Source organism: Oryzias latipes, chromosome 22 (assembly GCF_002234675.1).
Source record: "Oryzias latipes chromosome 22, ASM223467v1".
NCBI classification, from domain to species: Eukaryota; Metazoa; Chordata; class Actinopteri; order Beloniformes; family Adrianichthyidae; genus Oryzias; species Oryzias latipes.
This window is the reverse complement of record NC_019880.2, coordinates 6657581-6681703: the sequence shown is the minus strand read 5'-3', so window position 1 is coordinate 6681703 and position 24123 is coordinate 6657581. Positions and strand designations below refer to the sequence as shown.

Below are 24123 nucleotides of genomic sequence, written 5' to 3'. Positions count from 1 at the left end.
ATAAAAGCCAACAAGGGAGTAAAAATAAAAGACTGACCTGAGTCTACGTATTTTATTTTGAAAAGTAGCCACCGGATGTCGAAATTTGTCCAATTTTTTTTTAACAAGCACTTTAAACTCACCTGTGATCACTATTTTCTCAGTAAAATCAAGGACACCTGCTACCTTTTTGGTTGACTAACGTACTTATTTGCACAAAATTACCGTTTTATGTAGTACTAGTGTATTTTTTATTACTTTAAATAAATACAGTTAAATAATTAATAAAGAAGTTAATTAAACACGTCAGTTATCATCATGGCATGTAGGAGAGGACGACAACCCTCATTTCCAGGTATGCACAGCAGCATTTCTTGGTTACAAGTACCATTTTTCTTTTAACTGAATTAAATGTGTCTAATATAAAGATTTTATTTGAATAAACATTATCTACAATAATATACATAATTCCAATTGTATTTATTTATATATTACATTTTGGTCTTTAAAAATTTTTTAAGTAAAATAAATGAAGTTTAAAATATTTAATATTCTGAGGCAAAAAAATTAACACTTTTATGCACAGATAGAAAAAAAACAGACTATGAGAAATTGGATGATAATTTGCAGTTGAAAAGGAAAAAAGGTTTCACTCATAAAATTTCTTGTTGCATGTTCCTCTGCATCAGCCCAGATTGACAGAAATGCATCCAGCAATGTGGACCAGCTGACTCTCAAGTACATGGTAAGAATAGTGTGGTTGTTTTTGCTGGTACTCCTGACGGTGACACACCCGTTAAGAACTCATGACCTCTGCTTTGTCAGGAGATGTGCAAAGTGGGATCCAGCACAGACTCTGACTCAGAAATCAGTTCCAGATGGCCAGAAACCAGTGCTGTGGTATTACTTTACACATATGACCCAAACCCTTAAAATACAAGAACATGATATCTATTCATTTGTGAAGGTATGTCCAAGGGGTGCAGCAGAGCCCGAGACGTCACGGCAGATACACAGGAAGCCTAAAAGATCATGTGTCTGTTACTCCTTGGTGAAACCTCCTCTTCCTCTTATTTATTTATGACTCATGCATTACGCTGTTTAAATGTGCGTCTGCTGCTTATTGTAGTTGTTGGATCCATATGATGGGAGCTCAGAAGATTCAGAGTCAAACATCGATGTCTCCAGCAGAAAAACAAGACAGAGGAAGAATGGTGGAGCAGGATTTCCCTATTCAAGTCAAAGGCGGCGGTCCGTCTTAAATCAGCCCGTTTATAGAGGAATGCTGAGGAGTGAAATGAGGGACGGGAGTGACATCCAGATGAAGTACCACAGTGACTCTGACCTCTGGGACTGTGAGCTCGAGACTCTACCGTCTCACATTGACAGCAGCGATTGTAAAATGGTTACAGAGGAAAGTGAATCGGCGCTGCACATTCACAGCATGGATGCAGAATTTCAGCTTGGGGATTCAGGTTTGCACGGATCCAGATCCTCCACGCCTCTAACACCTGGACTTGTGTCTTCAGTGGAAAGCTCCTGCAAATTTAAATCTTTGTGGAAGAGAAAGGTGAATTTTTCTGCAGCAGACATGGTGGATCTAAGACCAAGAAAAAAGCAGTGTGTCGTTACAACCGAGGAGGAGAAGTAATAAATCGGATTGATTTGACTCCTTCGCCCACTGGCAGATGTTGACTTCAACCTAAGGAGTGATGTATATAATTATGTGAAAGAGCACTTTAATTGAATACAGCTACTATCATGTATAAGAACATTTTCTTTTTTTCATTAAAAACAGTTTGCTAGTAAACCTATTTTTTTTCACATCAACATTCAGGGGTAACTCCATAACACCATGCCTTATTTTATAAAGCTTTCTATACAAGCCAACAAATATTTCAAATAGATTTTGTTGGTGGGAACTCTGTCATTGGAATTGTATTCCAAACAATAAAAAAATTGTTCGTTCTCTTGAGTATAAGTTTCTTTTAAACAGTCAGCAATACAGGTAATATTTTAAAAATGTTTGTCCTAATTGTTAATCATGGCAGTCTTAAACATGCTATGCCTTTTCAACTTTTTCCTTATACTATAGCATACTTCTCTTTGGTCTTTAGCATTGAACACACGAGATCTTGAGTTAAAAAAAGTTGTCACACAAAAGGATCTTTGTTCATTCCAATGATTTCTTTTATTCAGTCTTAAAACAGTCCTTAAAACTTTTCAGTTTCAACTTTCTTTACCCAGAATGCATTTTTGTTCCTTCACTTTAACATTCTAACCGGCTGAAAAACTCTTTCATTTACCCGCTGACAACATTCCTGTAACTTTCTAAAACACTTCCTCAAAACGCTACGAACATCACAAATCTGCTACTGACTGACTAAATTAAGCTTAAGTAAGAATGCAATGGACAACAACTACTAGAAATGAAGTGATCCCTTAGGGTACACTGATCAGGACTGTCTTCATTCACTCGGTGCACAGAATAGCAACTCCACGCTCGTAGAAGTTGTGGGGATCCTCCTTAGTGGCGATGTCAAAGTCGACAGTGAAGATCAGATCGGATCTGGTGAAGTTCAGGTACACGGGTAGAGTCACCTGTAGGGGACAAAAAGAAAGTTAAACAGAGATTTCAAATGATCAAATTGGGAACATGTAATCCAACACAAAAGGAGATGATCATACCATGTGTCTCTTTTCAGCATTGCTTTGCTGGATCCAACGCAGCTGAGTGAGAGGCAGTTCAGTGGAGATGGAGGTGGACAGGGACAGCTTGTTGTTGGTGCAAGTAGCTCCATGCAGTTTCAGTCCTGTAGGAAAACGTCAGCATGCTTTAATATTCCAAAAGCCTGATATTGTAGATCTAATCCTCAGACGTTATAAAGTCATTTTATTCACAAGCTGAAAGGTTTGAAAAGCAAGGAGACCACAGAAAATATCAAAGTTGAACAAAGATATCTCCCTCCTCATAGTGGTGAGGAAAACTGAGGGAATTGTAAAAAAAAAATTAAAGGTGAACCAGGGTTTTATTTCAGCAAAGCAAGTGATGAAAGAGGTGGAGTAAGAAAAAATGAAAGGCACCAGGACAGAGCCTATGGGGACACCAGTGATGTCAGGGGATGATTGGGATCTGAAGGAATTGTGTTGAGTTTAAAAAGTAAGAACATGCAAGTAAATATGATATCTTTGAAAGCTGAAAAAGCAAACAGAGAGAAAAGAAATGACCAAAGTAAAGAGGAGCTCTACAACACCTCAGCCTGAATGACGTTTAGCAAACTTAAACTGTATTTTACCACACTGCATCCCACCAGGATGCTGCATTAATGTCAACATTCTGCTTCCCCTGTTAGAAAGCAGAAGCCATGTGTGTACTCAGACCTTTGATTCCAAAGCTGCAGGCATCTAGTGCGGCACCCTGAGTGCTGGTGACGTTGACCTCCAGACAAAGCTCCTCCAGAGACCAGCTATTAGCTTGCGCCACATACTGGCGAGTGGCGGTAATGTAGGCCTCTGGCACAAACAGGCTTCCCAGGCACACATGGATGTTCTGAAATGAGGCAAAAACAGCGTTTCAGTTACATCTCTATGAAACCATTTGAAAGTCTGAATTTGTTACTTTTTTTTCTTTTTAAATAGAAACTCTACCTTTAACTCCTTTGCACCTCCTCCGGCAGCTGCCTGGGAAATCTGCTGCAGCTGCTTGATTCGCTCACTGAAGTCTGCCACCCACTGGATCACAGTGATGGAAGCTGGAACAGTGTAGCGGCACCAGCTGCGAGGAAGGATGCCTACAAACACGTGGGAGTTTGACACAAACATGAGTCATTTACGGGGTCACATGGGTTCTGGGAATGTGTTCAAGATTAAATCAATACGATAACGTTTTGGGATGAAGAAAAACTTGTTTAACCTTTCACAAGGTCACTGATGAGTGTGCGCAGGTCGTTGGTTTGCTTCTTCTTGCCCTCACAGACTTGAACCACGTCGGACAGATCCTGACGGACCTCCTGAAGCATCTTCCCACCCATCTTCACCTCACGCTCGAAGAAGCGGAACAGCGGGTCCTGGAGTTTGCACAAAGAGGAGATTTAAAGACCCACGACAATGTTTCTTTTTTAACATGTTTATTGTGGAATTTTTCTGATGATGGGATGACATTTATAAAGAAAAATAAGTTTAAAATTGCATTTCTGAGTATCTCATTGAAGCAGATCAGTATTAACCAGAAGGAGATGAAAAAATGCTGTTTGGAAAAAAGAGATTATTTGTGATGTAGAAAATACACTGGTCCTGAATGGATGAATCAAAAACAGAAAAATGGAAATGTGGGTTTTAAATTACCTCAATAGACAGGTTAAAGAGCCTTCAGAAGAGCTTATTTTGTAGGTTTCCTGCACGTCCTCACCTTGATGTTCTCCACCGTGCGTTTCAGCGGATTAACCGTTTGTGGAATGAGCTGCAGCCAGTTGCAGGAGGTGGTGTGGAGGGTCCTCATCCAGGCCGGCTGTGCGTCAGACGCCGAGGAGGTGCGCTCCTTCTTCTCCGTCTCGTAGGCAAGGTCATCCTCATCCTCCAACATCTGCATTTTCAGCATCTTACCCATCATGTCAGTGCCTGTGCAGCCCAGCAGAGAGGGAGGGCGGTGGAGGAGGAGGAGTGAAAGACAAGGCCACGTTGGGGGGGGGGGGGGGGGGGTAAGAAGAAATTAATTGTGGAACAGAAACAAACCACTTGCTTCCAGGAGTATTGCATGAAAAAAATTAGTAAGGGGGTTTGTAGAACATAAAAACACAAACAGGGCATCAGGCAAACAAATTTAACTCAACACAATCACCAGGAGGATTAAAAAAGTATTTTTTTAAGCCGTCTGATGCTGTTCATTAAAAAAAAGAACAATCTGAGGAGTCAGGTTTAAAGAGGAGCTGAAGGAAGGATGGAGGTGAGGGGTTGCAGGACACAATCCTGGGGAGGATGCATCTGTGAGGATCTAAATTTGACAAAACTCAAAGGGTTCAGTGAATAGAAGGAGAGCTGTGGGAAAATATAGGAATGTGGAATTTTTAAAAACCCTAATCTGGGAGTGGGAGGGAGTTGGAGCAAAGCAACATGATGGCTGTGAAATACAGCTGCTGGAGGGTGAGGATAAACACACCCGTCCTTTAAAGAAGACCTTTTTAACATAGATCAGTTACAGGCACTGCTAAACTGCATCATGTTGATATTTGTAGAGAGATGAGAGGAAGAGACGATGGGGGGACAAAAAGAAGCCAAGGAAGCCCCCCCCCTTAATGTGTTCTTTGCTACTTCAGTTTTCTGCCCAAAGCAGATGAGAAGGGCCCGATCAGGACATGTCATGGACCAGACCAAGAAAGATTTAAGATGCTGGAATAAACACGGTTAATAGGTTAGAGATGAGTGATAAAATGACTGAAATAAAAGAAAAGTTGGTGACCAAAAGGCAAGTTCAATTTAAGCCTTTTAAGACCTTTTACAACAGTTTCTCTTTCTCTGACTTCATGGTCTTTTATAACGTTTAACAGGTGAAGATGTACAGAGAAAATAAGATCTACATGTGTGATTTTGATGCTGTTCAAACCCAAAAATGCTTTGAAATATTCATATTTTTCTATAAATCTCTCATCTTATATCCTTCTCAAAACACTGACCTCAATATTTCAAAATGTCAGAATTACAAAACTCAAAACATGAGGACAGGAAAAGTAATTTGTAATAATAATAATTGCATTAGTATTAGTTTTGCAGCTCTAAACACTCCCTCTGGACGCCTTTGTGGCTAAAGTCCATAATGACTGACGTTCAAAGCTCACTTTTGAATCTGATGTCCATCAAATTTATGACCCTTTTGATTATTTTTAGGGATTATTTGAAGATTTTTCAATGAAAGGCTTTTGAAGACTTGATCAGACCAAACATACCCTGAGTGGTCAGCAAAACCTTCTCAGCATTGCTCGGCAGCCCCAGCCAAGATGGAGTCTGAGTGTCAGGAAGCATCTCCACCCAATGCATGAACTCCTCACGACTGTAGAAAAAAAAAAGGATACATTTACAAATCCTTATAAAGCTTATGAGTTTAGAAGTGAAGCACTACTGACCGAATGCCGTCGGGCATCTTTATGTCTTTGTGTCCATCCACCTTTACGGCCAGTTTGAATTCGCTGTCGAAACTTCCCTTTGTGAAGATGCGGTCCAGGAAGGTGATGAGCAGCCGCTGGTCAAACTCATTGTCGATGCGACCCCCATAGATGGACTGAGCCATCAGGGTCTTCAGAGCTGCCCAGGGTATCTTGTCCGGTGCGATGTTCTGACGACCCTGTGCGTTTGTGTGCAAACGTTAAAATAACTAAAGACATCAAACAGACATTTTAGCGCTGTACTTTACAATACAACTGCATTAGGTTACAGGTATTTGTGTTTCCATTTGGGATAAGTTAGGACTCTTCTGAACTTGGTGCAGGTGAAGTCATGAAAGAGATTTCTGTAGTCATCCCTAACCTTGGCTGTGTCATCCAACCAGGTGTCAATGGTGTCACAAGCAGAGCGCAGGTCAGACTCCCCAAACTCGTACTTCTTGGACCAACCGAGGGGAGCGTACCGCAGGCGTTCTTGAATGACGGCATGGAACCAGGCCAGCAGGAAGTAAAGACGGGCACGCTCATTTGGAGCCTGCAGAAACACGAGGAACATGTATACATGTATAATCCGACTGAATTTCACAGTTTGGTGTTTATTGCTTGGAGATCTCTTGTAACCTTGCACATGCGAGCCACAGGGATGCTACTGAACGTTCTGAGCATGTTGGCCTTGACACCGGGAGGAGGTTCAAAGACAAAGATTCGTCCGGCTCGAAGCAGATTCACTGGCACCTTTTAGAAAAATACAATGTTTCGAGAAAGGGTAAGTGTAAACGTTGATTTTTTTATACTTGAATCTAAATGATATTTCAGGCTGATAAGCAGTTTAACCTTTGGATTGATATCCATTGTGAGGAAAAGCCTGAAGCTGGCATGAGGCTGCATAGAGTGAAGCTTCTTCTCCAGCTGCATCAGCCAGCCTGGAGCTAGGTGGACATTCTCCAGCATTACCCACCTGGAAAACAAGACATCTGATTAACACACATGAATCTGAGGGAAGAGAAGCAGGAATAAAGAAAAACAAAACTTTACCTGCCAGATTTGACAGCAGTGTTGATGTCTCTGTCAGCTTTGTTGAATCCTTCAGCTGAACCTGTTGCCAATAAACGTACGGAAACATTTTAAATGTTTGAAGCAGGAAAAGAAAACTTGCAATTTGGCACAAAAAAATATTTTGTCAAAAAGATCCACTTCGTTCTTACCAATAGAAATTGATGTAATTTGTTTGTTTTCCTCAGCAGCCAAATCTCTGACCAGACCGCTGGCGTCATAACCAGGAACAGAACACATCAACACAGGAGTGCTGGGCTTCACCTACAGGAAACAACATGGATGTTAGCAACACAAACCCGAGCTGCAGGCGAGTATTAAGACTGAAGAGGCATTAAACAGTACCTCACTATCCACAATATAGGCCAGGTCCAGAGGCTGCTCGATGATGTTCATGAAGGTCTCTCCCAGGACCTTGGAGACAAAGATGTGCGACATGGCCAGCAGGCGATCCAGACGGAAAGCCTGGATCAGCAGCAGTTGGTGTACGGCTTGACCAACAGTAGCTGCAGAGAGAAAGATTCACACAAGCACAATTTATCCTCCGTTTACAAACTTGTGCATTTACAGGGCTGGCTCCCATACTCACTTGACTGCTTCTCCTCAGACCACAGGTAAGGAACTGCCAGCTCTGGAGTGTTGCTCTCAATCCACATGAAGAATTGCTAAAAAAAAAAGAAAAGAAAAAAAGATTACAGTTAGAGTTTATGCACCAACTGAAAGTGTTTTTTGAAAACCTCCAGACGCACACCTCGTCAGCCTCAACTTTGGCCACGAGGTCCTTAAAAGCAGGCAGGCGGCTGAGTCGGACCATCGCCTCACACTGGTCAGAGGTGAGACCTTTGACTTTGGGCAGCACTGTTCCTGTCAGAACGATCTCTTTGCCACGCAGGAAGTGCTGGAATTCAGTATCATATGATGGCTCACTGCAAAAGATGGAGAACAAAACTTCATAGTTGCATTGAAAAAAACCCCAACTAATTGTTTTGGAGTAATGTTGGTGTTTTACCTGGTCATGCCCTTTAGGCTGATCTTTGCCAGCAGCATGGCGAAGGTAATGTGGTCGTGGTGCAGCATACCTCGGGCCACTCTGTTGAACGCCACCTAGATCCAAGCAACACCAGACATGACAGTGTTTCCCGTATGCATTAGAGCAGTTGTCCCAAACCCTGGGCCGTAAACCGGTACTGGTCTGCGGGACAGTTTTATGGCAACAGTTGTTCCAACAGACCATAATAATAACGCATAATATTTACCAACTGGCTAACGTGTTTAATGTTATGTGAATGCTGCTTCTAAATTTGTTAAAATGGTGGATTCACGTTTATTATCATTTTTAGGAGGTGACTTTTTTTTTTTTATCCGTCGCACCTTAAAATTCAGACGAGGCAGAAGTTGGTGTCTGATTTTCTTTTTATCTTTGACAGTTAAAGGGTAAGGGAAAATCTAGATCACATTTTAATGGCTCCAACACGAAACCTGGAGTACAAATAAAGTTTAAACCAGCTGCAGAGACGGAGGATAAACTTAACTCTCAAAAGTTGAGGCCAAACAAAATTGCAAGCCCATGTCAGCCTCGTTCAGGGCGTTCTGTCCGACAATGGACCGGTCCGCGGCCTCAAAAAGGCTTGGGGTTCAGGAACACCCCCTTAAAGTACCCTATTTTTAAAAAGCTGGCACTCAAACCTGGAAAAGGTCTTTGGTGATGACGGCGAGTCTCTGCGAGTGGTCGGTGATGCCCTTAAGGTTGGCGTTCTCGTACAGCACTGTGTGGTAAGTGTCCAGGAAAAAGTGCAGAGAGTACTGGTAGAGGAAGTGCATCTGAAAACCCAAAGCCAAGCAACAGTTTAATTGCTTCTGTTTTTTTTAAGCTCTACATAGCTTTGATAAAGTTTACAGTAGAAAAGACTAAACATGTTGGTTTGCCACGTAAGGCGGGTTCAGACCTGGTTGAGGGCCTCCATGGTGAAGTAGATGCTGCTGCAGGCAGAAGACAGCGACAGGTATTGCTGTGACACCGCCTCCACCTCAGCCATGACTATGTCCGTCTCCTCCACCTTCCTGGTCACCTCAGCTGCCTCCTTCTTAAGATTCTCCAGTGTGGTGATAATTGTGTCATCGTCAAGGATGCGACCCTTGACCTCATTAAGGGCTTGCAGGAGAGATTTTTCCAGCTGACGAAGGCGCAACTGGAACTCACCTGGAAGTGGCAGGAAGTCCTCTTATGATTACAGTTTCACCAAACCTTCATCGGCAGCCCTTTACTAGGACTAAAGCGGCCTTACCCTGCAGTTTGAGAAGGTCAGAGCGTTTCTCATCCACATCGGGTCTCTCAGCCTTGAGGACCTCGTTGAGACACTGGCTCTGAAGGCTGCTACGCGTCACAGTGAAGTTCACAAATGTAACACGAGAGCACAAATCTGGTGGGAATTCAACCTGCAAACACGAAACCAAGAGCCAGGTTTGAAATGTGGGCTTTCCCACCAAAATCAAAAACGTTTAAAGCTCAGTCAAACCCTAAAGATGCGTTTACCGTCGGGTCACGAGTGGAGAGGAAGATAACGAAGGAAGGCGACAGGTCAATGTCCTGATCTCCGAGAGTGATGAGGACGCGGCCTCCGGTTCTGCGCACTTCTCTGTTTAGCACTGGGTTCAGGATGGGGTCGTAGCTTTCCACATCCTTAGAAAGTACATATCAGTTAATACATTTTCAATAAATCTACACTAGATCTGCGGCATCAAACTCATAATGGAGGCAGTTGCTGCACTGTAGCTGCTCCTACCTGGACAAGCAAAGGGTTTCCAAAACGAAGAGCACTCTCCAGGTTCTTCCTGAAGGAATCATCCAGGAAGCTGGTCCTGGTGATCTTGCGGTCCTTGTATTCATTCATTATGAATTCAGTAGCTTGGCCTGAAGGATCAATTATCAGTGGGTACCTAAAATAAGAAGATAAGGGAAATTAAGAGGCAATAAATCAATTGAACTGATTTCTGATGAGCAAACGCGAACCGACCTGTTGAACCGCTTGAGCATGATGGCGTTTTCAGTGCAGAGGTCGTCAGCAGGGAGGGAGTTGGCCTGCCAGCGAAGCCTCTCATCTGCATTTGAGAGGTACTCTGTTCTTGCAATATCGGTACGGAACTGAGGAGGAAAACGAGGCAGCAAAAATGTAAGGATTTAAATCTGAATGAGATTTTTTACTTGTTGTGTAAATTAGGTACATTTCAGAATAGTATTAGCATTTAAAGAGACCTACAAGTATCTCCTCATATATTTTGACTGCGTTTGTACCCATTTATAATGTTATATATTTCTATTGCTCATTTATATTTATATTGTATTTTTACCCTTTTAATATCTGGATTTATATTTCTAATTCTCATTTATTTTTACATTGCATTTTTGTTGTTAATTGCACTTTGTTCTTAGGGAGACAAATGTACCTCAAGATGGAAAATAGCCTTTAGGCTAACTCTGGTGCATAAGCAGAGATGCTTTTCAATGCGTAATGCCCCTGTCGTATATGTATTGATAGAAAAATAAATGCATATTCTCTAAAAGATTTGTTGATTTATGACTAATAGAGCTTTTGTTAAGGCTGAAGTTTATTTTTGAACCAACTGGGTGTCTGTTTTTAACAAATACCTGGATGTTGGCCTGCTGCAGGTGATGAGACCATGTTGTGAACAAATTCTGTCTCATCTGTTGTTCAAAGTAGCCAGCATAAGTGATGAACGCCGCGGACAGCAGACAGTCCCCAGCAATGGTGGACATCTGGTTTTTGAAAGTCTCGCTGGTCTTCTCCCAGCGGTCCCTTTCAGCTGACAGACTCTTCAGCAGGGCTGTGCTGCGATTCACCTGAGCATAGAGCAGAAACGGTGAGTTTAGTGATCCTAGATCCTTGTCAGGGCAGGTCTGAAGTCCACTCACCTTTGCCTCGACAGCAGCCAGATCAGCCTTGATGGCCTGAGCTTCTGAGATGAGGACAGCATACTCCTCCTTGTAGCGAGCGATGCTAGCCTCCAGGTCTCTGATCATTTGCTCCACCTCCTCTGCCTTCGTCTTGTTGTCTTTAGCATCATCCTCCAGCTTCTGCAGTTCACTACGCAGAGGCTCCACACGCTTCAGCATGTCGGCATAGTTGAGCTGGAAGAGATCACGGTAGATGTTCGAGCACATTCAAGCTAACCATCTTCATTTTCTGGGTACTTTCTGTGGAATACCTGAGCAATAGCCCATTTCACCATCGGTCCACAAGCTAAAGACGCCCTGTTGACCTGATCGTAGTTGTAGCTTGGGTTGGACATGTAGTTCTTCTTCATTTTCTCACGGATGGAGTCACTAAATGATGATTTTAAATGGCGTTAGAAAAGCTCAAATGTTGGTAAAACATTTCAGGCAAAAAAAAAAAAAAAAAAAAACATAAAGTCAAATATCTGCTTTTTATTTTTGAACATTTCACAAAGTTTTTATTAAAAAAAACCCACCTTATTCACAACAATTATTGAGATTAAGTTTTTCAATTCGAATCAACTCCTAATCAGGCAAATCCTCCGTTGATTGAACATAGATTGAGCTTTGATTTGATTTTGAAGATTTTGATACTAATACCTCATTTCATCAGAAGAAAAGTTGACTATGTTGCTGATGAAATTATCCCTGATGATAACTTGTCTGATTTTTTTCCAGTCATTGGTCTCCTCGCCCAGCAAAAGGCAGATAGACTCCAAGGCCAGTTTGACTGCAGCTGGAGGATTGGTCATTGCCCGCACTTCTACAAGGTGCTGCCTCTTAATAGAACTCACAGCTTTTTTATAAAATATGGAGGAATGAGTTTTAAAAGAAAGAAAGAGGGGAGATTGAAAAACAGTCCCAGAGGGGAAGAGGGGAAAATGACAGAGAGACAGAGAGAGTTTTCAGTGATCAACTACAAAACAGGTTCTCTTTTATTTCACCTGATTTCTTCAGCAGAGAAGTTAACAATGGTGGGGATGAAATTCTCCCTCATGATGATGGAGCGAATCTGCTTCCAGTCCGTTGTGCTCTCGCCCAAAAGCAGGCAAATGGACTCCAGGGCCAGCTTCACAGCTGCTGGCGGATTGGCCATAGAGCGGACCTCCACCAGGTGCTGCTTCTTAATAGACTTAACAGCTATCAAGATCAAGCGAATGGGCGTTATGACAAGGGGAGGGCAATGATGAGGGGCGGATGCCGGAAAAAGTCAAGAAGTCACATTAACGTACATCTTATACAAATTGAACTAATGGTTCAAAATAGTGGTTTAAAAAGGGACAAAGTGAATGTAAAAGAAGCACCGTACCATTCTGAGCTTCGATAACAGCAGGTTCCACCTGGTCTAAGTCCTGTTTGACACTCAGCTGTTTGTCTTTGATCACCTCCTGCTGCTTGTACACAGATTCCTGGATCTCCTGGCTCATCACCTACAATCAAAATGGTTAAAAGGCATTTTTACTTCCAGGGAGTCATAAGGGATTTCATGTCTTCATCCTAATTCTGCCCTTCTACCTTCTTCTTCTCAGCTTCCTGCTGGTCTTTGACCATCTTCTTCAACTTGTCATTGGCGGCCGCATTCTTTGCCTCCAACTCCTGGCTCTTGATTCTCAGATCACGACGAAGTTCCTCAACCTGGATGACAGAACACAGGTAGAATTGTTTAGAGGTGAAGTGACAGAGTTTAAGGTCTACACTATGATTATATTTTCTACAATGGGAATAATAAATAACCTGATCAACAGTCTCTTTAATCTTGCGAAGACCAACGTTAAGGTGCATTTGCTGCTCCTCTAGCTCACTGCGTTTCTCATTGAACAGATTGGCGTACTGGTTGATAAAATCTAGGTAGTGGCGTGGTGTGATTGCCATGGTGTGACCGCCACGTTTGGCCAGACGGTTGTTCGCCTGAAAGATGGAGTCATTGAGATTACCCAAAAGGTTAAATCACGGAAATCAGCTACTAAAGCCAACATAAATATCTTCCTTACCTGGTGGAGAGTCTGATGAACGAACACACAGCCGTTAACAATAGCCTCACGGTGAGAAGGTGGCTGAGGAAGTTTGTCATAGACGACTGGCATATAATCTGGGACTTTGTAGTTGGGCTTCTCCAGATCCATCTTGCTGGTGAACTCTTTGCCAACCTGATAAAGGGCCTCAGTGGACCAGTCTCCAAACCAGTTCAGCACACACCTTTAACATAATAAAGCCTTCAGAAAACACATAATCTTTTAGTTTTCCCTTTTCTTAAAATAGCAGGATGGTCTTTACCTGTTGAAGAGGGCAGGAGATGTGGCCGCCCTGTCCTTCAGGCCTTCGGAGGAGGGATTCATGGTGAAAACCACATGGAGGTTTCTGATAACTTGGCTTGTGAACCACTTGTACAGTTCTTCATGGGTGTCAAGCATCAGCCCCTCTTTCTGTGCTCCCTCCTTACACTGCGTCATTAAAGTGGCATACTCATCTCCTTCAAACAAGCCAGGAACCTTTGAAAATACAGGGTACATTAACATTAAAAAAAGACGAAGTGATGTATACAAGTAGTTTAAAAAAAAGAAAACGGTCAAGTAGACTTCGTACATCTTGCTTTTTTGTCTAGAAATACTCAAAATTACATCTTTATATGAGTCATCCAGCATCGTAAAAATGCCACAAGAACATGCCAGAAAACCTGATTTTCAAAGGAGTGGGTCTTTAAGTAATGCAAGTAGCATTTGTACCTCTCCATTGGCCAAAAGTGTGTTCATTCTCTCAAGGAATCCAGAATCTAGCACATTGGACTCGTCCATGATGAAGGCAATCTTCTCATTTTTGCATCCCGAGCGGCGCAAAACTGTACGCAGATCCTCATCAAAGTCCTCCCCTGTGTACTTCCTGTGAACCTGAAACAACCGCGCAGGTTACTTTAACAACAGAAAGTCTACAGGTACCTTCTAATCCTCCGGAATTACGATGGACCAACCTTGATTTGGTAAACACTCAGCCCATTCATCCAGGCCACAAAGCGAGAGAGCGTGGTCTTTCCTGCTCCACTTACGCCAATCAGCAACAGATGGCCTTGAGGCTGACGGAAAATTCTATAAAAAACACAAGAACTTGTGTTAATCAAACAATTAAGGTCCAACATGGCCAGGAATCCATCAGAGACACAACCTACCGATCGATTCTGAGGACATGGTCCAGCACCTCATTGAAAAGCACCAGCGGGACGTCCAGTTCTTCCTCATAGAAAACCTTTAGACGGGCCTTGACATAATCCCTCAGTTCCTCCTGTTCCACCGGGATGTAGTCCTGTTTCACAAAACACAAATATAGAACTTGACCAACAAGTCTTCAGAGACGTTATTGTGATTTAAAAACGAAACAGAAGCCAGACCTTGGAGAGCCAGTTGCTGTAGAGAATGGGCCTGTTGAGAGCCTTCTCCTTCTCAATGTTGGGAAAGTGTTTGAGAGCGACCACATCAATGTTTTCATCCGTCCACCTCCTCTCTTCATCACCTACAAGCCTAAAATCAACAGAAACACACTCGGGTAAATAAAAGGAGTTTGCCGAATAAAATGAACTTAGACTTGTGAGTCAAAACCATCTCCAGCTGACAGAAATGTTAGCTGACCTATCCTGGAAGAGACGGAGAGCCTCGTGGGCCCAGATGCGGATCAGCCCCTCCACAGGCAGAGTCTCAAGGGGTCGAAGAGCCTCGAAAATGCCCCTCACCCACCGAGTCATCTCTCTCGGAGAATAGATGTAATGCGGCTGAGTGTCTTGAGTGAAACGCTCCTAAAGTGAAATCATGGATGAAAGCATGGCATTAGAACTCATGAGTCTTATGTTCTTTACAGGGGTTGTGTCGTGGTTTGTACCTGTGACATGGTGTAGAACTCCACCATGGCAGCTGTAAGAGGTTCCGCGTAGGTTCGGAGCGATGGGATGAGACGTAACATGGCTCGATTGAAGGTCCCATAGATCTGTGTAAGAGACGCAGGACCTGGATAGTCCACATACACCACAGGAACGTGCCGCAGGAACCTGGCAAGAGGACACCACAGCTTTGTAAGTTTGGAAATTTAACAATTAAAAAAAAAAAAAAGGACAAAAAAAATACAAGACAGCTTTAAAATGCTTACATTTAATGAATGAGCATCAGATATCAAACACATTTTTTACTGTACCTATGTGTGAGTGGCTTTCTACCCGGATCAGTGGGAGGATTACAGGCGCCAACAAACTGGATTCTCTCCAGTTTCACCCAAGTCTGGTCTGAGGTGCGATAGAAGCCTCCATGTTCAACCATCTACACAGAAAAATAAAGATATTTATTTTGATTTTGCTGAAATCTAATTTGCATCCCATCTTAAACCAAACAAAGAAGCTTGGTGTGATTCTTGAGTGTATTTTGGAGACTGCTTCATACCTGTCTGAGGAAAGAGATCACCCTCTGTGTGCCATACTTGTCCATGTCTGGAAGATTGATCTCATCACAGAACAGCACCAGCCACTTGCCCAGCTGGACCGGGGCAAGCACAACACCGTTGGGGGTGCGGCGGTACTCGCAGTAGTGATCAAAAGTCTTGAGCAGCAGTTCTGGAGTGGTAGCGCTGGAGAAGTTCAGTCCGACAACCTGATGGAAAGCAGCGGTAAGGTGCATGACTCAATACACAAGATTTGCAACCTAATATGACATAGTAACATTTAGAGAAACCACTTGAAGTGACATTTTGAGGTCATTTGGTTTGAATTCCTGTAGGTAGTCAGCTCACCTCCATGTCGGGCAAGGCTCTGAGTGCGCTGAACAGGGTCATAGTCTTTCCAGAACCAGGAGGTCCACACAGCACCAGGGGTTTGTGCTCTGCTAGCCAGGTGTAAAGCAAGGCTTCATGGCGGACTGTGTCCAAAGTAGGAACCACAACATCTGGCGAGGCCACTTTGTGGGTCTCCACTTCAATCTGGGGCACCTTGCCCTGCCAGGACTGCCACTCTCCTGAGATGCACACCTAAGTAAAACCAGATCATAATTATGTTAAAAACACATGACTGGACTCCTTGGAGTTTTTTAGTGATGATTGATGCTAAAAAGTACCTCATAGTCGATGATGGGCACGTTTGGAGCAGTGGGAAGCGGTACAGTGGTGATGCGACGGATATATTCTCCGAGCTCCGCCCTCATCTTCAAACGTCCATCTCCAGAGAAGGACCAGAGCACGGCGTAGATCAGGTATTTCTGCAGAAACCAGAACAACGTCTTAGTTTAGGTTAAGATACGTGTAAATTCATGATAGTTCAGTTCATGTAGAAATATCAGAAATTTTACCTGCATGTACTTCTCCAGCTGGTCAATGGGCATGGGGAAGTCCGGATGGTTATTGTTGTAAAGGGCCACGTTGCGGCAGGCCTGGTGCAGCATTGAAAACAGCGAGCCCAGGCAGCGCAGGCGGGTGAAGTCCATAATGTGCTCCATCTTGGAGGCGTGCTCCAAGGCTTTGATCACGAGGCCCGTTGAAGTAAAGTACGGCTGCAGGATTCCCGCGGCATCTCTCTGGATCTAGTTTGAAGCACAGAGCAGAGCAAGATTACAGGTATAACGTTTTACAAGCGTTTAGCAAGTTCCCTCTGAACTTCAACTACCTGCAGCATTGGTGAAGCAGCCTCCTCCTCATCCTCAGTGCCTGTCCTCTTACGATGAGCTTCATCCTCTCCTTCATCCAATGGAATGCTACGAATGCGAGCCAGGAAGTTGTTGAAAATCATGTCGGTGCTGAGGACATCCTCACTGAACCAAACCATGCCACAGCGAGATACTGTGGCCAGAGTGGCGTATTTCAGGTCCTGGACTTCAAACATCACACGCACCTGGGCAAACAAGTCAAGGTACGTTTTAGAATATCACCCGATTCCATTCAAAGCAGTCACTTAAAAATGACTCACATTTGGAGGTAAGCTGAGACGCTCTCCGTTCGGCAGGGTGAGCAGCTTGTTGTCATCCAGCACAGAGTTGAGATTTTCAACCCATTCTGGGTCGACGTCTCCGTCGAAAATGATCCACTGGCGCTTCTGCAGTTCACCTCGAACATTGTCAATGATCCTAAAATTACAAGTTAACTTAGTCACATTTCTTTTCTTTTCTGAATAAACGGAGCAAACTTACTTTCTGAGAACGTGTGTGAACAGGCCATCAGTCCATTCTCGAGTGTTGGGGTCCAGAGTGCCGTACAGGTGGTCTTTGCTGATGGCTTTGGGGTCAATAATGTGGGCCACGCCCTCCAAACCTTCCAGTCTCTCTAGAGCTTTGAGAAGCACCCTCCATGCCATAGTCTTTCCACTGCCTGAAGGACCCACCATCATCAGACCATGATTGATCTGTGTGATCTGATACAACTGGAGCACCTAATCCATTTAAAAGAAGATGGCTTAGTATTTTGCTTCACATCTGGCACAGTAAAGGAAGGTTTGTTAACCCATTATTCTCCATACCTTCTCCACCCACATGCTTCCGACGTCGTCACCGTCTCCGTAGGTGAGGTACATCTCTGCGCAGACCTTTTTTAGCTCCTCCCTCAGAGCCGTCATCTCGCCACGGTGGTACTGAACTCCGGGGAAGACGTCTGACAGGAGGCTGAAGAGCAGAGGGATGTCTTCAGCCACCAGCTTGGGAACCATGGTCTCACACACACTTTGGATCAGAATCTAAAGCGAAAACAGATCATCATGTTAGTTCTGGAAAAACTAAGAAATCCCATAAAAGGAATGCTTCCGTTTCTGTTTTATACCTCCTGTTCAGGCAAGTTCTCAGCAATATCATTCTCATCAACATCCTCTCCGCGCTTCAGTTTCTCCCTCTTGATCCTCTGTATGCGTTCACGCTTAACGTTGCCAGCACTGATCAGCACACTCTTCAGGGCTCGGAGACCAAAGTCATAATGGCTCTGGGATGACAACTGCTCATCGCACAGCCTGAAAGAAAAGGATAGACATTAAAAGAAGGGAAACAACTGCTCTGGATTACGTGGGATGAGTGAAATACACACTTGAAGAAGGGAACTATCTTCTTGGCAAGGATCTCAGCACTTCGGAAACCCTGAGAGTAGAGCATGACCTGAGCAATGAGCTGGCGGTCGGGCTTTGTCATGGCCAAGCTACGGAAGAGCTTCTTCAGATTGTCAGGCAGGTTGGAGCGGCCAGCATAGCCAGGGTTCATGGTGATGAAGATGGCCATGTCCGGGCTGACCTTCACCTGCTTGTTCAAGAGCTCTGTAGTGACTGGAACACCTGAAACAATGACAAGCCACTTAAGAAAATGTACAAATAGAAAGATGTTAACAAGTGGTGTTAGAAATAAAATTATTTTTTGATTAAAAGAAACAGAAAAACTAACACCAAGTGATGTGAGCATTTTTGCATCAATACCACAAAAAAACACATTATGGCAAAAATATTTAACATTAAACTGAAGAAAACGGATTTCCAAATATTTTCAAAACATTAAATGTTAACATTTTGCTGTTTGAAATCCTTAAATGTGAACATCTTCAAGCAAAAACAGTTTTGCTTGGAGCTGCAGCGTTAAGTGTACATACTCCTGTCTCTGTTGGGGTTGATGTGTTCCCTCAAGGCCACCTGGATGTACTGGACCTGCTGCGAGACGGCAGACAGCATCCTCTCCTCCAGACGGTTAAACTCGTCAAAGCAGCCCCATGCTCCGACCTGGCAGAGACCTACGAAGATACGTCCCATGGCCTAAAGAAGAAATTAAAACATCCATCATCTTTTGTGGTCAAATGATTAATAGAAATGCATCATAATTTTGGGGTCTCAGTTTTGAAATGACAAATGTGCAGATGAAATCACCTGGAAGTCAAACGTTTCATCACAGTTGAAGACAAGGACGAAGCGACCAAGTTGGTGACCAAGCGCCTTCACCGACTCTGTCTTTCCTGTGCCAGCAGGTCCTAGAAAAAGAAAAAGAAAAAAAGGTTTTGTTAAAAGGAGTTGCCACTTTATTTAGAAAAAGATAAAATGATGGGGTGCTTAAATCAATGCGCATACCAAATGGTGAGCCGCCGAGGCGAGCCTCTAGAGCCTGGGTCATGGTGAGATAGCATCGGTCCGTCAGAGGGGTCTGAACGAGCTTGTCCTGAACCCCCAGGTACTCAAAGCCGTAGTTGAACTTGGCATTAGCCATCTGAATGGAAAGCTGCTGCAGGACCTCCGTCTGTTTCGGGTCAAAGTAGAACCGCATTTGGCAGAGCCACTCAAAAGACTTGGGGTTGTCAATCTTGTTCTTGAGAAGGGTCCTGGTCACGTCACGCTGGTGCACCAGCTCTGTGATCTGAGATTGAAAAGCAGGATCAACTTTGGAGAATCTATTCGTTACAAAGGCATGATTAAGAAAATATAAAATAGAAGTGCTCTAACCAGGTGCTCCAGTTTCCTCCTGCGAATTGGAGGCTGCTCCATCAGCACAGTGTCAGCCAACACGTTCAGAGTGGCCTGCACGTTCGACAGCACCTCTTGCATGGGAGTCATGTCTCCACCACCAGAGATGGTCGTCAGGGCAGACTCAATGTTCTCAGACCAGGCAATCTGAGTGGAGAGGACCACCAGCTGGGCCTGTCAACAGAATAACAGAAAAAAATTAGCTATTTGTCAAATTTGATAGATTTTTATGTCCATCAAAAACTGCATCACTGCAAAAACAATTTCTTTGGATTCCTACCTGATAACGATCAATCCACTGGATGTACTGGCTCAGGTCAACAGCTGTTCCTTTGTTAAAGGAGGTCACCTCATTGACAGACTCAGCAAGCAGTTTGGCCAGCGTCACTCTCATCTCCTTCTCCACCAGCGTCAGCCACTCGTTGATCTTTGGATGCTCCGTAATGGAGACTGCAGTTTTGAAGAGAACCTCCTCACCCTCGCGCGAGGAGATCCCCAGTACCTCCGTGTTGTCCTCGTTCAGCAGGATGCTCGACACACCAGCGAACATCTTCTTGAAGTGCTTCTGGAGTTTGGCCACATTCTTACTGTTGCCAATAATCTCAAGCAAGTCCTCATCTCCCACAAAGTAAAACCTATCAATAGAAGGATTTGGGATTTATCAATAAGTATAGGTGCATCTTTGGTTGTACTGAGTAGATCCAAGCGTAACATGGGAAAAAAAAAAAAAAGCATAAAGGAAATTTTCACATTCTGGTGCTTTTGCCTCCAATTATCTACCTACCTGGGGAACGATGATCGCTCCCTTTCCAGGTACTCTCCAAGAGCTTTCTGAATTTTGCCCAAAAGATCAGCCAGTCGCTCCAGAGACCTCTGGACCCCCTGAATGTTCAGCACGTCCATCACCAGAGGAGACTTTGTCACTTTCTTCATGAGCGCCAAAAATTCAGTGCTGATACTGTAAAATAAATAAATAAAAGTTGTTTACAAGAAAGAAAAAACAAAAATGGATCAATTTATCATTTCAATTTGTATCTATAGAAATAGATACTATATCAAATTTAAATGCAGTAAAGCAAGCGATCTGTGTTTACCTCTGGAATCTCTGAGTTTCCACTGGTAGCAGATGTTTAATGTCAGCACTTCCTGTGAAGATGCCTTCCAGGTACACCCAGCGGCGCTGGACATCAATCCACACGTCAAACAGACCCATGATGCGATTCAGCTTGTCCTCCCAGCTCAGAGCGTCTTCCTCAAACACCTACAAAACAGCAAGTGTGAGGAGAAAAGAATAAATTAGAAGAACATAAAAACTGAGATGCTGTTGGAGGAAACTAAAATGAATTGACTGGGTCAAAGAACAAAAGATGTAAAGACATTTACCTTGTAGTAAGGAGATAGCTTCATGGCAGACACGCTGTTGATGTGCTCCTTCACTTTGTTAAAAAGGTCATCCCAGCCTCTGATGAGACGGCATTTGTTCTGGTAGTTCACCAGGTCGAGCTCATAAGAGTTCCACACTTCCCGGATCTAATGTCAACAACAAAAAGCTCAATGAGCACCCAACATTCACCGAAAGCTCAAGTCTTACCACTATGGGGCTCAGATCTTGAAAATCCTTTTTTTTTTTTATACCTGTTTTAGGAATTCCTCCAAAGCCATTTCTCCCTGGGCTACCAGGAGAACATCCTTCACAACCATCTCATTCTTCTGAAGGTCAACGTCCCAAATCTGTCCAAGGGTCAGCTCAGAAAGCACCCAGTTCACATGCAGCCGCTTCATCAGCTGTTTCCAGTGGCGATCCTTCAGAGCCTCTGATTTAAGCTCAATCACCAACATGTTAACCTAGAATGAGAAGGGAATGGCTGAATGAATGTCATCCACCATTTGTATTTGGGATTTTGACCTCATGATTTGTGGAGAAAATGATGCCCCTGACCTTTAGGTATCCTTTAAGCAGTCTCTGGACAAACTCATAGGAAGCATACTGTCTCAGTCTGGCTTGGAAGTTCTTAAGCTGGTTCAGGAGAGCATCCAGACTCTGACGAAGCTGCACAGAAAATGTGCAAACATCACCATAGTTAGAGTATGAATTTGACGTAATGCAGGTAAACAGGAGATAAGCAAACATGTTGTACCTTGCGAGGCTGCACAGACACCCACGGCTGTTCCTTCATCTGATCAATTTGCTCCCACACCTTTGCCAGCTCCGTCCACACCTCTTTCAGGTCATGCAGTTCCTCCAATGCCACCTGCAAATCAAGTCAAAAAGACCTTTACAGACGATACTGCCTTATAAATGTGAGACCTCAAAATTAAGTAATACACTTTACCTGCACCCTCTCTTCACTTCCACTGAGCAGACCAGTGTCTGTTAGCTCCAGAGCCTCTTTTGCGCGAGCGCACTTCTCTCTTTCAACCTTCAGGCGGCCAAAGTTGCCTTCATAGATTGTCAAAGACTGAAGAGCCTCTTCTGGACGCAAGTTACCCTTAAAAAAAAAAAAAAAAAAAAAAAAATCTATAAAATCTTATGTGTAACACAGGTGGTAAAAGAGGAGGCATTCTTTTATAACTAAACCAGAAGTGGGTTTAGTTTTGGCGATGAATTTCAGGTTTTTCTTACTGCAACTGGTTTGGTCTTCTCCCAGTCATTGAGGAGGTCAGTGGTTCGGTTCTCCACAGCTTTATCCTCCTGGACGATCTTCATCTGTAGGTTGGCCACCTGTTGCTGGATAGCAGTGTCCTTCCGCTTCATGATGTCACTGAAAGCTCCCCATTCACCCTCAATGTTGTCAATGTAGAGCCACGAGGGCGGGAACTGGAACCTTTGCTTCTCCAGTAAACGCTGCCCATTACGGAACAACTGCAGATAAAAGAAAGGAGGAGGTTAGGACCATTTTCATTGAAGAAAAACAACAAAAAGAGAAAAAATCTGAGTGCTTACCTCCACATTCTTCTCAAACTGTTTAATCTTCCGCTTCAGCGTCTGGACATATGTAATGAAGTTAACAGCATCCGAGGTGCTTGCTGTGTCCACAGAATGTTGCTCCAGATCTTGACGAGACTGGTAAAAAACAGGAAAGCTTTAAGCAAAACGCTAACAGCAGCACAAAAATCCCGCTCTTAATGAAACCACATGAGTCTCATGTTATGGATTACCTTGGAGATCTGGGAGTGAAAGTCCTGCATGTTTTGGCCGAGCATCTGGCCAAACTTGCTGAGGACTTCTTTGTGCCAAGAGTCGTACTTCAAGTTCACCTTAGACTGGACCTGTTTGGAGGTTTAAATATGAACTTTAAATGCTTGAGCACAAATCTATTCTGACAAGTAAACACTGAAAGGAAATCCCCTAACAAGAATAGAAAGCTTCAAAAATAGATTGTCTACAAATATTGCACACAAATTAGGCTTAAAAATATTCCACATCTCAAAATTTAAATATTGAGAAACAAAATGTCAGTCATCACTACCTTGCCATAGTCGATGATCACAGGCCCAAAGTCCTTGCGGGTTTCAGCATTGTCAAAGGTTCCTCTTGCTTTACGGATCTGCACTAGCAGGCCCTGCCACTTGGTAAGATCTTCACCAAGGCGGTTGTAGATGTTTTCGGCCTGCATGTCCCAAAGGCATTGGTACTGCAGCCACACCTGGACAGAGATGGGAAAGACAAAGAAATGAAGTCAAACATTGTGAACTGGGTAGGCATTAAAGAAACATTTTATATCAAAATAAGGCGTCTCGTACCTTTACATACTGCTCCACCTCGTTGACGATGTCTTCCACTGCATTGTAGGCTTCCTCCAAGGCTGCAGGCCCATCTGGCATTCTAGTCAGAGCGTTCCTGTAGAACTTCTCTTCTTCTGAAAGCTCGTAGTGGACGCCAACCTGGGGAGGAAGAAGAAGTCGGTCTAGATCTTAACAGTAAAAGTACAACAGAAACTAAATTGTAGACTTCTGCAGAGGCTTGTTCAACTAATGGCTCTAAATAATGGTTGACACTGTCGGTCAACAAATATTCTTCCCCGGGGGACTTAGGCGTCATCTCATTAGTAAGCGATCTAGAACACTAATGCTTAAATGTTTTACCTGGTATCTCTGGCTTTGGATCCTGGGGAGTGAAAGAATGATCGTCTTCCAAGCAAACATCTCCTGGTAGAGCTTGTAGCGGCAGTCCTCAATGGGTGGGTTAAGGTAAATCACCTGATTAGTGATCCTCAGCTCATGAACCACATTCTAAGAATAAAAGAAGTTAGGCGGTTCAAATCAAGCGATCAAATTTGTAAACAAGTGAGTCCTCCTTTAGTCGTTTACATAGTGTACCTTAATCTTGGGGTCCCCTCCAGGTTTGTGGCCGACTTGTGGAGCTTCAGTGTCCATGTCCACATCAGCTTTGTCCTCCACCTGTCCTCGGAGCACCTGGGTCCAGGCTTTGAGACCGGCCTGAAGACGCACGCCCAGGATGCGTTCAATCTGAAAAAAATATCCTCAACCAT

The 24123-nt window shown here is 43.6% G+C and overlaps 2 protein-coding genes across 4 annotated transcripts in view; one reads left to right on the top strand and one right to left on the bottom strand.

The window, feature by feature from the left end:
• The first annotated feature begins 90 nt into the window (after nt 1–90).
• LOC101173024 lies at nt 91–1949 on the top strand. Of its 2 annotated transcripts, none has more exons than XM_011490205.3 (5): nt 91–334; nt 669–724; nt 805–879; nt 947–1015; nt 1109–1949. In XM_011490205.3, the coding sequence occupies exons 1-5, from the start codon at nt 298–300 to the stop codon at nt 1628–1630; spliced, it is 759 nt and encodes a 252-aa protein (XP_011488507.1). In that variant the 5' UTR covers nt 91–297; the 3' UTR covers nt 1631–1949. The 2 variants fall into 2 exon arrangements, with proteins under 2 accessions (XP_011488507.1, XP_004082236.1); XM_004082188.4 differs by having other exon boundaries at nt 96–334; nt 947–1030.
• Nucleotides 1950–2145: 196 nt separating this feature from the next.
• dync1h1 (dynein cytoplasmic 1 heavy chain 1) overlaps nt 2146–24123 on the bottom strand; it is a 29524-nt gene continuing 7546 nt past the window's right edge. Inside the window, exons 11-78 of one of the 2 annotated variants that reach the window (XM_023952035.1) lie at nt 23951–24100; nt 23717–23863; nt 23375–23515; nt 23101–23277; nt 22790–22900; nt 22575–22694; nt 22254–22493; nt 21964–22119; nt 21769–21882; nt 21570–21680; nt 21266–21475; nt 21014–21160; nt 20725–20891; nt 20415–20588; nt 19911–20265; nt 19610–19804; nt 19241–19523; nt 19043–19143; nt 18772–18931; nt 18223–18463; nt 17965–18148; nt 17669–17881; nt 17343–17581; nt 17123–17279; nt 16823–17047; nt 16509–16739; nt 16278–16418; nt 15958–16191; nt 15612–15818; nt 15370–15491; nt 15061–15226; nt 14814–14977; nt 14576–14705; nt 14357–14490; nt 14162–14276; nt 13920–14081; nt 13471–13685; nt 13188–13392; nt 12931–13104; nt 12712–12831; nt 12506–12626; nt 12141–12336; nt 11409–11526; nt 11116–11331; nt 10831–11043; nt 10199–10326; nt 9968–10121; nt 9718–9864; nt 9470–9620; nt 9131–9384; nt 8871–9005; nt 8194–8288; nt 7936–8110; nt 7774–7849; nt 7530–7690; nt 7337–7448; nt 7167–7227; nt 6966–7089; nt 6753–6866; nt 6496–6666; nt 6096–6313; nt 5919–6022; nt 4388–4596; nt 3893–4046; nt 3628–3770; nt 3361–3529; nt 2668–2792; nt 2146–2580 (exon numbers count right to left, since the gene is read on the bottom strand). In XM_023952035.1, coding sequence (XP_023807803.1) covers nt 2452–2580; nt 2668–2792; nt 3361–3529; nt 3628–3770; nt 3893–4046; nt 4388–4596; nt 5919–6022; nt 6096–6313; nt 6496–6666; nt 6753–6866; nt 6966–7089; nt 7167–7227; nt 7337–7448; nt 7530–7690; nt 7774–7849; nt 7936–8110; nt 8194–8288; nt 8871–9005; nt 9131–9384; nt 9470–9620; nt 9718–9864; nt 9968–10121; nt 10199–10326; nt 10831–11043; nt 11116–11331; nt 11409–11526; nt 12141–12336; nt 12506–12626; nt 12712–12831; nt 12931–13104; nt 13188–13392; nt 13471–13685; nt 13920–14081; nt 14162–14276; nt 14357–14490; nt 14576–14705; nt 14814–14977; nt 15061–15226; nt 15370–15491; nt 15612–15818; nt 15958–16191; nt 16278–16418; nt 16509–16739; nt 16823–17047; nt 17123–17279; nt 17343–17581; nt 17669–17881; nt 17965–18148; nt 18223–18463; nt 18772–18931; nt 19043–19143; nt 19241–19523; nt 19610–19804; nt 19911–20265; nt 20415–20588; nt 20725–20891; nt 21014–21160; nt 21266–21475; nt 21570–21680; nt 21769–21882; nt 21964–22119; nt 22254–22493; nt 22575–22694; nt 22790–22900; nt 23101–23277; nt 23375–23515; nt 23717–23863; nt 23951–24100 — 11211 coding nt within the window. In that variant the 3' untranslated portion in view covers nt 2146–2451. Of the gene's footprint in view, nt 2581–2667; nt 2793–3360; nt 3530–3627; nt 3771–3892; nt 4047–4387; nt 4597–5918; nt 6023–6095; nt 6314–6495; nt 6667–6752; nt 6867–6965; nt 7090–7166; nt 7228–7336; nt 7449–7529; nt 7691–7773; nt 7850–7935; nt 8111–8193; nt 8289–8870; nt 9006–9130; nt 9385–9469; nt 9621–9717; nt 9865–9967; nt 10122–10198; nt 10327–10830; nt 11044–11115; nt 11332–11408; nt 11527–11796; nt 11993–12140; nt 12337–12505; nt 12627–12711; nt 12832–12930; nt 13105–13187; nt 13393–13470; nt 13686–13919; nt 14082–14161; nt 14277–14356; nt 14491–14575; nt 14706–14813; nt 14978–15060; nt 15227–15369; nt 15492–15611; nt 15819–15957; nt 16192–16277; nt 16419–16508; nt 16740–16822; nt 17048–17122; nt 17280–17342; nt 17582–17668; nt 17882–17964; nt 18149–18222; nt 18464–18771; nt 18932–19042; nt 19144–19240; nt 19524–19609; nt 19805–19910; nt 20266–20414; nt 20589–20724; nt 20892–21013; nt 21161–21265; nt 21476–21569; nt 21681–21768; nt 21883–21963; nt 22120–22253; nt 22494–22574; nt 22695–22789; nt 22901–23100; nt 23278–23374; nt 23516–23716; nt 23864–23950; nt 24101–24123 lie in introns of both variants that reach the window. The other variant, XM_023952036.1, reaches the window with a different exon arrangement.